This window comes from Phalaenopsis equestris, unplaced genomic scaffold (genome assembly GCF_001263595.1).
Source record: "Phalaenopsis equestris unplaced genomic scaffold, ASM126359v1 Scaffold000287, whole genome shotgun sequence".
NCBI lineage: Eukaryota > Viridiplantae > Streptophyta > Magnoliopsida > Asparagales > Orchidaceae > Phalaenopsis > Phalaenopsis equestris.
Genome location: NW_018164729.1, coordinates 2,251,606 through 2,264,499, shown reverse-complemented (window position 1 = coordinate 2,264,499; position 12,894 = coordinate 2,251,606). Strand labels below are relative to the sequence as shown.

Here is a 12,894-nt window from a genome sequence, read left to right as displayed (position 1 = left end):
ACCCTAGGTGAGCGTTCATCAACCTAATTTTCGAATAAATAATGAAACTAGACACTAGACCCCGATTCACAAACTGCTTAAAACACTAAACATGAAGATGCACCAAGACGTGGTTCACGCTTCCTTAATTAAATCAATAGTGAAATTTCTGTCATTACTTGATCGATAGTGAAACCCAATACACTGAGATTTGAGCTTGAATATTACACTCAAATCCTCCTGGCAATTGGGGAAATTTGTTAATGTCACATATGAATCAACGAACTAGGATAAGTTTAGGGTCTAAGTGGCGAGGGCAATGACAACATTGTTTATGAGTGCTTAAACGAGGGATACAAAGTGGAATTATTAGAATAGTATCTCCTACCTCAAGGATCTTCAATAAGGGAGAGGAAATGATCGATGATACTATTCGCCGATTCTTAGTGGGATCGTTGCCCCCAAGGATCGTTGCCCCCAGATCGTTGCCCCCAACGCTCTTAGGTTGTCAGTAGTTCTAGCACGATTACAGTGACTAGCATGTGGACTACACGACTTTACAAAATATTTACAAAAATAAAACAAAAATCTCTTTTGCACGTTAAAAAGAACTATGCATAAAAGACTTAAATAACGGCTTTTGCATCAAAATTAAAGAATTTTTCTATGAAATTTTATAAAGGTCAACGACTAATCACTTGATTGAGGTTAAGGATTGCCCTCCGTAGATTGTCGGAATGGTAACTCTTGTTCAAGATAGGGAAACAAACAGTCCAGCTCTGAGCCCCCACTTCTACCAATGTCTTACACCCAGCTCTGGTCTTTCATATGTGGCTAAGGGTTTCTTTTGCTTGTTATTTCTACGACTCATTTTTCTGACTTTCGTGCTGAGTTTTCTTGTTTTGTTTATTTTTCTTGCAAGTGTATTTAAATCTGTTGCAAATCATACTATGCTGGCAATATTAATCACGCAACAGTAGCAGGTGTCCAGCTACGCTTTTATAGTTTATCCACAGCATTTTGCTTTACTGCATTTTACTTCTCAAGTACTTTTTGTTTACCTGTAATTTGTTTATTTTGCATGCTAAGTCAAAACAAAACAAGACAAAACCAAACTTTGACATCAAAACTGTGAAATACAAACCACCAATCTCTAATACTTAAACCTTAGAGTCATCGCTGTGGCGAGGAACTCAGACCGAGCAGCAAGAGGAACTTTTTCAGCGATCTCTTTCCTAGTCTAAATAACAATCCTTAGGACTTCGAGGTAGCTCGCCCAGCACGACGTAAATCCTCACACCCGCTTTAGGCTTCTGTACAATCATGTTATGCAACGTAAGTCCTAACTCGCCTTAGGTTCCGAGGTTGTCATGTGACATAACGTAAACTTTCATCTCTGCGGGCTATTTATACAATCAGATATTATGCAAATATAAGTCTCAAATTATAACTGTTGAATAACATTGGCAGGATTGAACAATTGAATAACATCATCTCTAAAATGCAGTCACACAGTAGAATAGTTTGGAAAGTCACTGAGGGTTCTCTTCAGGATCTGTGACATCCCCTACATTTTCTTTTCTCTGGACTCCTGAAAATAATTGTTCCTATTTGAGTCACTCCCACTTTTTTTCCACATCCAACCATAAAAACTTAAACCTTAAAATCTTGAAGACAAGTTATCTAGAGTTTTCTCAAATGACTCCCGTCATTTGAAGTGACTCCCGTCATTTGAGATATAATTAACTATAGGGGTTTGCCTCTATAGAGAATTTAGAACACAGATAAAATAAACTCTATATAATCTTTGTATTAAATAGGAAAACTTGTCAGTCACACATAAAAAGTTCGCAAACCAAACGGATGTCACAAATATCTTAGTATGCAGAATTGGGTCTATCGTTGAGGTATACACTCACATTTTGGAAATGTGTAGTATTCACGGTATTGGGCACGATTATGCAAACTATTAGACAAATGATATCCATTTCGTCTCATTTTTTTAAAAAAAATTAAAACACGCTACTTTCAAAATAAAAAATATATTCCTCTTATTATATTAAATTAAATTTCAAAAATTATTTTTAAAAATAAATAAATAAGTTGACCGACATGCAAAATCATAAAAAAATAATGTCAATGCTAACCTTGAATTCTTCAAATGTGAGTTTAGGAATGACTTTTGGATCGCCGCCACTATCTACACCATATGTGTTCTCTGGGAAAAGGGCCTGCAAAAGCACTAATTTTTATAACAGATACATCAAGATTTCCTAAGAATAAATTAAAAAACTTAAGTTCACATAAATTTTTACACCAAACAAGTATTCTTGCAGGAGAAGTTAACATATAAGGAATTAAGGTAGTTCACCATCCAAAAGATTCTTACAATTACAAAAACACCTTTAATCGTATTCATAACAACTAAAAAAGATTATTATCATTATAAAGCTGAAATTTCAAGACTATATGTCAACAACTATTTCACTTGATGTCTAAAACAGACAAAAACAAAATATATAGAGTTCACCAGCAAAATGATGGCAAGAAACTTCGCCAATTAAGATGACAAAAGAGAACAGTTAGTTTGCTGCGCTTTAATTTTTGTGGTGTTCACCGGCATTACCTCAAACAACATGAAAAATGAGAATACTGTGCTATGTATGTAAATGCCCGAAATATTTTTGGCGCCATAGATAAAGCATCCAACAGAACTGCCCAATCATTAATTAACTAAGCTGAAAAATTACTTATATACAATAGCTGTTATAATGGGGTTTAGGACAAAAGAAGGAAAATTAATTCACACATTCCCAGCAGTACGTTTAAGTAACAAAAAAAAAAACATTGCTAAATAAATTAACTTTAAACGAGAGAAAAAGCCAAAGATCTTTAGCATCAACTAGATTAAACATACCATTTTTATTGTGCCCTAAATATAATGCCAAGAAATAAAATATCACTATAAAAATAAAAATGCTTCAGCCAAAGAAAATATAAACTAGCTTATTTAAATCTATAAGCATTTTAAGGGGCATGAAAAAAACAAATTTTTACATGTGTCGCAAATGACTGGAAAAACAGGATTAAAAAGATAAGAATAATGAACAAGTCTCCGATATAGAGCTTACCTGCTGGGAGACACGGCCTAATATATTATCAGGTTGAGAATATACTCCTTTCATTTCATTGAAAACAACACCTGAAATGGAATAGCATTTTAACAATTTCAGAATGCCCCCCTTGTTATGAAGGACTCGTTTAGAATCACTTTTGTATTTTATTTTCTACTTTTTATTTTCATTTATATTATTTATATTTTGATTTGAAACAAAGTATGCTTGATATGTTTGATTAAGATAGTGTAGTTTTTAAAACAGTTTTTGAGTATTTTAAATGTCTTTTAAAATATATTTATTTATTTTAGAAACAAAAATTAAATATATTAAAAACATTAAACAAGCATGTTTTTAAAAATAAAGAAAAATTTAAAAAAAAAAGAAAAGATTATATGCATCCCAACTAGTTTGATGCTCAATAGAATACGACTTATTTATGTTTATTTAGCCAGCTAATTAAACTAGGTTGAAAACAATTTAAGAAGTTCAACATCCCAATTGAACAAGCTTGGACATTACCCTACTTGTCTGTTCATGCTGATGAAATGCTTATTTGCCGCCTAAAAATTAGATAAATACGAACTTGATAATATACTCATTTGACGCTTCTTCATTAGCTTATATAATTCCTCAATTTTACTTTTTTTGTACCGAACTATATTCAAGTAAAAAACTATATTGAAGTGAAGTATACCAATAAAAAAATGTGTATTATGGAAACTCATAATAATCAAATTATGATTAAATTTTATTTTCATCGATATTAGCATATAAAAATATTGAAAAAACATACTAATTGAACAACATAAATGATGCAAAAGTGAAGGCTTGACTGACCATGGGAAGGATTTGAGGCCAATTGGACCGCTCCATCTGGAAATCAGAAGGGTCGACCAGCCTTCTAAGGGTTGGGAGTTCAAGCTCAAAAAGAGTGGGTTCAAGCTCAAAAAGAGTGGGCCACTCTTTTATCGCCTAATAGTGTTTAGATGTTATTTTTTGTTTTCTAAATCAGATTTGCTTTCAAATTTTTGTTAGAACTGTCGTCGGTGTCCAAGGTTCACTTCAAGGGTTGTATTCAAAGGCAAGATGGTGTTTGATATGTCTTTTAGCGTGCTTAATTTCCTTTATATTTAGCACCTATTTTTGAATGAAATTGCACTTTAAAGATGAATATTTTCATGTTTTTTTTGCAGGTATAATAGGTAGAAAATATGGATCGAATTGGAGCGGAAATGAAGTGAAACGGAGGCAATTGGAGCAGTAGGTTGTCAGCATACTGGCGCCTAGGTGCCACTTATGGGCACCTATGGGCCACTTCTGAGCGCCTAGATGCCAAATATTCTCCCAGAAAACAGAAAAAACGGCACTATAACTGCCCGGGGAGGTTTTAGGACAAACCTAGGGGTTATTTGACGAATCTGGATGGTTGGAAAAGCACTTTTTGGCATTTCAAAGTTAAGGGAATCCTTCAAGGACGCCAAGAAGTCATGGATAAGAGTAGTGATTGTAGATTTTTACCTTTTCATAACAGATTGAAGAGGGAATTTAAGTGCAATTTTGTAAAGGATTTGTATCAGCATTGCAATGAACAGTAGAAGGTTTTGTTGGAAGGATTTGCATCTTTTTTCAGAGGAAAAAAATTAAGTATCGTGTTCTTTATTTACTTGCTTTGTTGTAAACACATATTTGGTGGATTTGTTTTGATGTAATGAAGATTTTTGTCGTGTTAAACATGTTTTGTGAGTAGAATTCATCTACCCTTCTTTTGTGATGAATAAGTTGAATGTGTAAAATGTTAGAATGCTTATTGAATTGATCTTTAAACTTCAATGTGATGGTTTTCACTTCATGCTTAATTTATTTATTAATTTTATCAATTTGTTTATTAAATTTTGTTGTGAACCCATAAAATCCGAGAGAGCTATAGCTTCATTCAACTAGTAAAAACCACATATACTAGTGGGTGAAGAAAAAGTATTTCATAGAGAAATGCAAATAGATAGAGAAATAGGCTTTGTAAATTGGAGACTCTAGAATGACGGACTAGAATCCTAACCAATTTGATATAGTGGTTAATGAATTAAAGCTAGGTTAACCATATTGAGGGTATAAATTGGAGGCTCTAGGGTGACAGGCTAGAGTCGTAAGCAATATAATCTAGGGTTTAATGAATTAATACTAGGTTAATCAAACTTTTTTATGCACTCGACAGAGGGTAAAGAAGAAGAATGTTTCTATTTGTCAATAGATACATTAGAAATTCATAATATTCGATCCTACAATTTACTTATACAATCACAAGATTAAGGTAGCTTTTATATCTTGATATTCATCAACCCAATTGATCTAGATAGGTTTAACTTAGCTCAACTTAGAAGTAGTTGTTAGAAAAACCAACCTTAATCGATATTCCAAACCGAGACCTTAGTGTAGAGGGCTAGAACTTTTCTTATTAGACTCGTTACGTCGTCCTCTGTGAGATCGACAATCTGGACTTAATAGAGCCCTATATTATTGAAACGATATGTATCCTTACGTGAGAAACCCAATGAGTAATAATACCTAATTTTAAAAACTCAACCTATTTGTTAGGAAGCAAATCAAGTTTTCGATGCCTCTACCAGGACTTATATAAATAGTGCTAATCCCTGAGGTAGAGCAGTACTCCGGCCATAACTCGTCTGAAGTGATATTTATTTGTCCAAATTTGCTCCCTGCTTCCCCATTTAGTTGCATGTTTCACCCTTCAGCCGCAGGCCTTCCCATCCAGCAGCACGTTTCTCCATCCAGCTGCAGCCTGCTTCTAGTCTTTCCCCTTCCAGCTAGCCAACAGCTCCCCCTTCCAATCGCCTATTTCCCCTAACTTTCCAACCACCTATTTGCTCCAACCCGCAAGACCTGCCTTCTATACAGTCGCAATCAATCCATATTGTCCCTTCCAGCCGAACACTTGCATCTTCCACCCGCAGGCCCACCTCGATATCACTCCCGTAACAGTTGCTTCACCACACCTCTTTCCAAACTTCCAACTGTCGGTCTACCTCGCCATGCCTCCCGCAACTTCTTCAAAAATGTCAAGGCAGGGCAGCGCTCATCCACATCGAAGCAATGGATGTCTCAAGCAAAACTCGACCCGCCTGCATGCACCACTGGACCAAGCTTCTAGATCTCCGTAGCTGAATTAATTTTAAACAAGCCAATAAACTATACCCACTAACTAATTTTAAACAGAAAGAAAAGATAAAAATTTGGTGGTTAAATTGCATATTAAATAAATTATTATGATGTGAAATTTACATACATACTACACAATTTTCATGGGTTTAAATATCAAACATTTAGAATTTGACATTTAAATTTATTAGGGAAAATTCTTAAAACAGCATGTTAAAAAAATTTGCTTAAAACAATTCAAAGAAGTTTTTCTTTTAATGTAGCGATCCTATAAAGTGAGCAATTTATTTAAAAAAAAAAATCGAATAAAAGAAAGGTATTGTACTTAAGTAAATGCCTATTTTATTATTTATTATACATTACTTAACCATAAAATATATCACATTAAGCATAATTTACAAGTAATATTAATCAATAAAAGTTTGCTATTTAAGTCTCAAAATAAAAAAAAAATGCAACGTAGTATAAACACAGATGATCGATTGTCCTTTAAGTTCAATAAAATATTTTAATTGGTCTAAAATCAATGAGTACACAACAAAAATGATATGAGTTAGAGAATTATTTTTAAAATTTAACTTAATTATTAAAAAAATAAAAAAAGGATTCAAAAAATGGAAATAGCAATTAAACAGCTTCGACTAAGCTTGCATTGTGTTGTCAACATCTCCAACTTGCTTTTTCAGCTATTGCAGTGTTAAAAAAAAATATACTCAACCGCGGATGTGACGACTTTGTAAATTTTTCATATTTTTTTAATACCAATCTAAAAAAAATAAAAATTTAATTTGAAATTTTAGCCTTTGCCACGACTAACAAGAAATAGAGAGAGATGCGTCTGACAGTGCAAAGTTTGTCTCTAAGTTAAGACCTAAGAGGAAAATACATGATAATCCACGCTGTTACCAATACAAGATGCCCCTTGGACAGACGTCCGTATGGATTTTATGGTGGGTCTTCCACGGACGCAGCAAAACAAGAATTCGGTGATGGCCTTGGTTGACCGATTATTTAAGATGACTCATTCTGTGTCATGCCACGGGACATTGGACTCGTCCCATATTACTGGTTTGTACTTTAGGGAGATTGTGAGGTTGCGCGGAATACCTCTGAAAATTACATATGATGGGGACGCCAAGTTTTTGAGTCACTTCTGAAAAACCCAATGTGGAAAGCTTGGTACCAAACTTCAATTCAATTGGGCAGCTCATCCGCAGACAGACAATCGAACAAAAGTTGTGAATAGGAAGCAGTTCCTCCCAAGTCAGGCTGAATATGCCTACAACAGGTCTGTGAGCCAGACTACAAGACACACATTTTCAGATTACACATGAATACAATATACTCATTCTGCTTGAGTTAATACAAGTTTTTTCTATGTCGGAGATTAGTGGGAATGTTGGGAAAGAGATCGTTAAACAGAATCACAACTACCAAACGCAAGCTAATAAATCCAAGAAGTATGTGATCTTCCATGAGAAAGATTTAGTGTAGATCAAACTGAAGAAAGAGAGATTTCCCCATTATCGTTCGGGAAACTCAGGCCTAAAGCAGACAGACCTTTCAGAATCATCAAGAATTTGACAGGATCGATTTACCAAGGGATTACAACATCTCTACTACTTTCAACATGGTCGATTTGACTTCATAATATGATATTACGGAAACTTCAACAAATGAGATCGAAGCGCCCCCAACCCTAAGAGATTGATGTGGTCGTGAAAGTTGGACCGGCCACGGGAAAGATCTAAGGCCAATTAGACTGATATAGTTGGAAAAGATAAGATTCGACCAATCTCCTTAGGATTAGGAGTTGTCGCCTAAAAAGAGTGAGTCACTCCTTTGTCGTCTAATCGTATTTACATGTTATTTTGTGTGTTCTATGTCAGTTTTGCTTTCAAGGTTCTGCCAGGACAGTTGTCGATGTCCAGATTCCATTCAAGGGTTGAATTCAAAGCGAAAAAGTGATCCGGTTGTAAATCGTCCGAGGTGATATTTATTTGTCGCAACCTGCTCCCTATTTCCCTTATCCAGTCGCAAGTTTCCCCCTCAAGCCACAAGCCTTCTCATCCAGCTAAGGGTGTCAAAAATTAACCCGACAAACCAACACGACTAGAACTTGACTTGAAAACCAAGTTTGGGTTGACTAAAATTTTTTTTCAAATCAAGTTAGGGTCAAAGAATTAGACCCACTATTATTCGGGTCAGGTTTTGGTTTACCTAATCCGGGTAGGGTCATTTTTTGGTCGGAACCCAACCAGCCGACACAAATTAACATACCAAAATGTCAAAAATTAACCCGACGCACCAACACGGCTCGAACTCGACTTGCAAAATCTGGGTGTTCGGGTTGATCCGAATATTTTTTAAGTCGGATTCGGATAAGAAAATTCAACATGTTTATTATTCACGTGGAGTTCGGGTTGACCAAATTCAGATCAAATCATTTTCGGGTCGGACCCAATCCCGTCCCTCCGACCCAAATTGACACCCCTACATCCAACCACAAGTTTCCCATCCAGTCGCAGGCTTTCTCATCCAACCTTAACCTGTTCATAGTCTTCCTCCTTTCAACAGGCCACCAAATCCCCCTACCAACCACCTGTTTCCCCCAAACTTCCAGCCACATGTTTTGAAACATGTCGACCACCTGCCTCCTCCCAATCAAACACATGTTTCTTCCATCCCACTGTCCTCCGCCTGCTAGTCCAACTCGATGTCCCTCTCATGAATGTTGTTTCACTGCCCCTCTCTCTACGCTTCAAGTTGTCAGTCCACAATCAACCCAATACAACCCTTGTTGTGTTTGTGATGTGTTCGTTAATGTGTTTACTTTTCATTGTGATCTCGTAACCGTTCATTCGCTTCGAGTAATAATTATTGTTTTTTCCATTATGATTTTTGTTAACTCCGGTATTAGTAAATTTCTAATTAATAACCATGAATATGTTTGTGATAGGTATAGAAGTTATAAGTTCAACTATTAGTCATGCCATATGTTCTACTAGGTAAAATCATAGCATGAACTCAATAAATAATTCAGTAGACAACCTGGAGCATGATTTTAAGAATCAGATAAAGTTCAAGTTGAGCTTGATAAGAAAATATAGAAAAAATTTGAGCATAATGGTAATTGAATCCGCTCTTCTAAAACCTCTTGTGCATTTAGAGTTTACTAAAAGTGCCCCTTTTTGTGTTCTACAAAACTAGATTATAAAAACAAAAACCAAGGAACAGATTACTAAATTGGCCAAAATAAAAGAATCAAAGAGCCACTCTAGATGGTTTATTGCTTAAAATAGGTTGCACACAAAAATATACATGGGCATTTACATACATACCACTCAATTCTTATGATTTTACATATCTAACACCTAAATTTTACATTTTACAATTATACCACCCACATTTTTCATATCAAATCAAAAAGATTAGGGGTGTTAAAAATGTACCCGAAATGCTAACTCATAATTAATTTGAAATCAACATGTTAACTCGAAATTGAGCAGATATTGACCCGAATAGATGTTATATCTTATGACAGGTAATATGGGTCAAGTTCGGGTTGACGGGTTGAAGGCGAGTCAACACAAGTTAAACTTTTTTACTTGTTTAATATTCGGATCAAGCAGTTTCAGTTAGGGCCAATTTCGAGTCAAACTTGAGCCCGACCCGCAAACCTAATTTGTCATCCCTTTAAAATATCATCATTTTAAAGTTAAAAAGTGCAATACACAGTTTTCATGCATATGTAAGATTCTAATGTGATGCGTATGTAAAAATTGAAGTTTAGATGTTAGATGTGTGAATACATAAGAACTGAGTGCCGTGTATGTAACTCTGACAAATATGTAACTCAATCTAGTAAGTTCATTGGTAAACTCAATCTAGTAAGTTCATTGGTAAATCTAGGTGTTAGGATAATTAAGCTGCATCGTACAGAAACTATGTAAAACCTTTGAAAGACATTTCTTCGGCGGGGTCATTAAGCTCATAATGCCAGCCCTCCTGTTGAAATGTCTGGAAATCCTCCACACATCTTGGAAAAAATACAGCATCTAAGTACACATCAACCAGATTGTAGAAATCCTAAAAGTCAGCATGAAAAGCATAAATCATTAGAAACTTAGCACGAATATCTTTTGAAGTTAAGAGCATGAGTTACCTTCGTGTTCGTCGAAGCAACTGGATAACAAGTTCGGTCAGGATAGGTGAACGCATTTAAAAACGTATTCAGACTGCCTTTCAACAGTTCAACAAATGGTTCTTTCAAAGGATATTTCTTAGATCCACACAGTACACTATGTTCAAGTATGTGAGGAATGCCTGTAGAATCTTTCCTGCAATTTATGAAACAAATAATTTAAACTCCGGTTTAACGGAGAAAATGTTTATCTTTGCGCTAGGTGTGAATGATGCATCAAATAAACAGCAAATGCTGAAATATATAAACGAAGGCATGAGAGGGCTGAAGAGAGAAAATATGTAGGGGGAAAATGGTGGACAAAAATGCTAAAATAGACATTCAAATTATAAAAAGCTACAAGAGAAATTAGAATGTAGACTTACGGAGGGGTTCGAAAAACTATGCCAAAAACCTTATTTTCATCATCATTTGATACTGATATTACTTCTGCCCCAGTTTTCTTATGCTTGTAAAGAATGGCATTTGATTTGCACTCACTTATGAATTGTTCAGATATCTTTTCAAAACCGTGCTTCTCAGAGATTTCATGTCCTGCATCTTAATATGATCAAATCCAAATAAATTAATATGTGCTCAGCAACGATGAATGCAAGGCAGTGGTTTGATTAGGGTTCAAACAACTTTTGAAAAATGATAAATTTACTAAATCGTATCATTTCACTGAATAGAATTAGACATCAATGTCAATTTCAAATCCTGTAGCCACCTTCAAAATATCTCGAAGGTAATGATTCCATTTTCGCACACAAAATGAGTGAAAATAAAATCATAATTCATGAAATATTCTTTTCTATCTACATAGTTCTAGATGAGAAGTAGCAAAAATTCCATTGAACTGTAATAAACCAACTAAATGTATACCTAGGGCGCTTGGCTGCAGGAAGGATTTAAAGTTAGTAGAATTTAGTAAATCGGGATCCACCCCATTGCTGGATTTATTAAATCCGGATTTAACATGAATCCAATGGATAAATCATGTTAATTGGGAGCTACCGAACACCCCCTAAAAGTACGCTTCGGACAACAATTTTCCTAAACAGCCATCAACGAACCAATCTAGAAATCAAGACTCCAAAAAAAAAAAAAAAACTTTAAATAACAAAATCAAAGGGTTGGAAAAGCAATAAATCCCTAAATCCCCGCACTCAAGATAAAGGGCTTATTCAACCACAAAATTATACTATTAGGAACGGGAAAGAAGTACAAACAACCATAAAGAATCCTACCTTGGGCTGCTGGTTGGGAAGAAGTTGATACGGCGCTGGGAGAGAAGGAAAAGTTCCTTCTGAGGCGTAGCGATTGGACAGGGGTCGTCGTTGCCTGCCACCGCCAGGCCGAAGAGCCATTGAGAAACTGCATTTGCTGCTTATGCCTGTGGAGGTTAGAGGAGGAAGCGCGGGGTCTGGCCTTTGTTCGGAAGAGGAGCCTCCGGTAGGTGACTGAGGAGCAGGTGGATAATGAGCGAAGTAGAGCGACTCTCTCCATTGTTGGAATGGGGATGACGAAGAAGAACGAAGAGCAAACCTACACGTTATACTTGTTATTTTGGATTAAATACTAATGAGCTTCGCACTGATTTGGGGGTTAGATGTGTAAATACATAATAATTGTGTGGTGAATGGAAATTACCTACTAAAATTTTGGAAAGTTTACGTTCATGGCATCCAATTGTTATGTATTTACTTTCCTCCTCTCAAATTTTGATATCCAAAACACACAAACATAAAAGAAAAATCGTGGGAAGTGTCACCCAGACTTTTTTGGCAAAAAAACTCAAATGTGAAAAATATTATTTTTTTAGCACAATTAAAATAATTTACTATACAATGAAATTTGCAAATGTTCGCTCTTCACATGGATTAAGGAAAGTCATATTATAGAAAATGATAATCATAGATTCATAGTAATAATTTGGCGAGTAGAAGTTGTAGTTGATGGTTATGACGTTCACAATAAAGCTATCAAAACCATGGTTAGAGCTATAATAGTTGTAGTTGGCTACAAGAACAATAGTTGTATGAGGCTGCAATAATTAGTTACTAGTGGTTGACAGTCGTTGGGAAATTTAGAGTTCAGTTTTAATTGTCAGCTCAATATCTTCTTCTTCTCCCCATTAAGTGAAGAATGAGTGCATATTTATTAATTTCAATGAGTTATTTTGTAAATTTAGCAATTATTGTTGTACATAAAAAATATGTCAACATGAATCTCAAATAAGTCCAATGGACGGGTAGAAAAAAAAGATGTGGTGGGCTAGGGCCCTCCAGGATTAGCCCAAAAGTCCACACAGATTCGTCCGACTCCTACCAGCAGGGCGACATACAACCCCCATGTCAAGTGATAATCACCGACCCATCTGAATGGTATTTCGATCAGACTCTCCGCATGGCTCCTACCACAGGGTCTGTCTGACGA

General features: G+C 35.5%; 1 protein-coding gene across 2 annotated transcripts in view; it reads right to left on the bottom strand.

Moving 5' to 3' along the window:
• Positions 1-11,997, bottom strand: part of LOC110024983 (presequence protease 2, chloroplastic/mitochondrial-like) — a 28,002-nt gene extending 16,005 nt beyond the window's left edge. The window contains exons 1-6 of one of the 2 annotated variants that reach the window (XM_020725202.1): positions 11,706-11,997; positions 10,842-11,016; positions 10,438-10,612; positions 10,229-10,361; positions 3,111-3,181; positions 2,127-2,210 (exon numbers count right to left, since the gene is read on the bottom strand). In XM_020725202.1, coding sequence (XP_020580861.1) covers positions 2,127-2,210; positions 3,111-3,181; positions 10,229-10,361; positions 10,438-10,612; positions 10,842-11,016; positions 11,706-11,964 — 897 coding nt within the window. In that variant the 5' untranslated portion in view covers positions 11,965-11,997. The remainder of the gene's footprint in view (positions 1-2,126; positions 2,211-3,110; positions 3,182-10,228; positions 10,362-10,437; positions 10,613-10,841; positions 11,017-11,705) is intronic. The other variant, XM_020725203.1, reaches the window with a different exon arrangement.
• Positions 11,998-12,894: the final 897 nt, after the last annotated feature.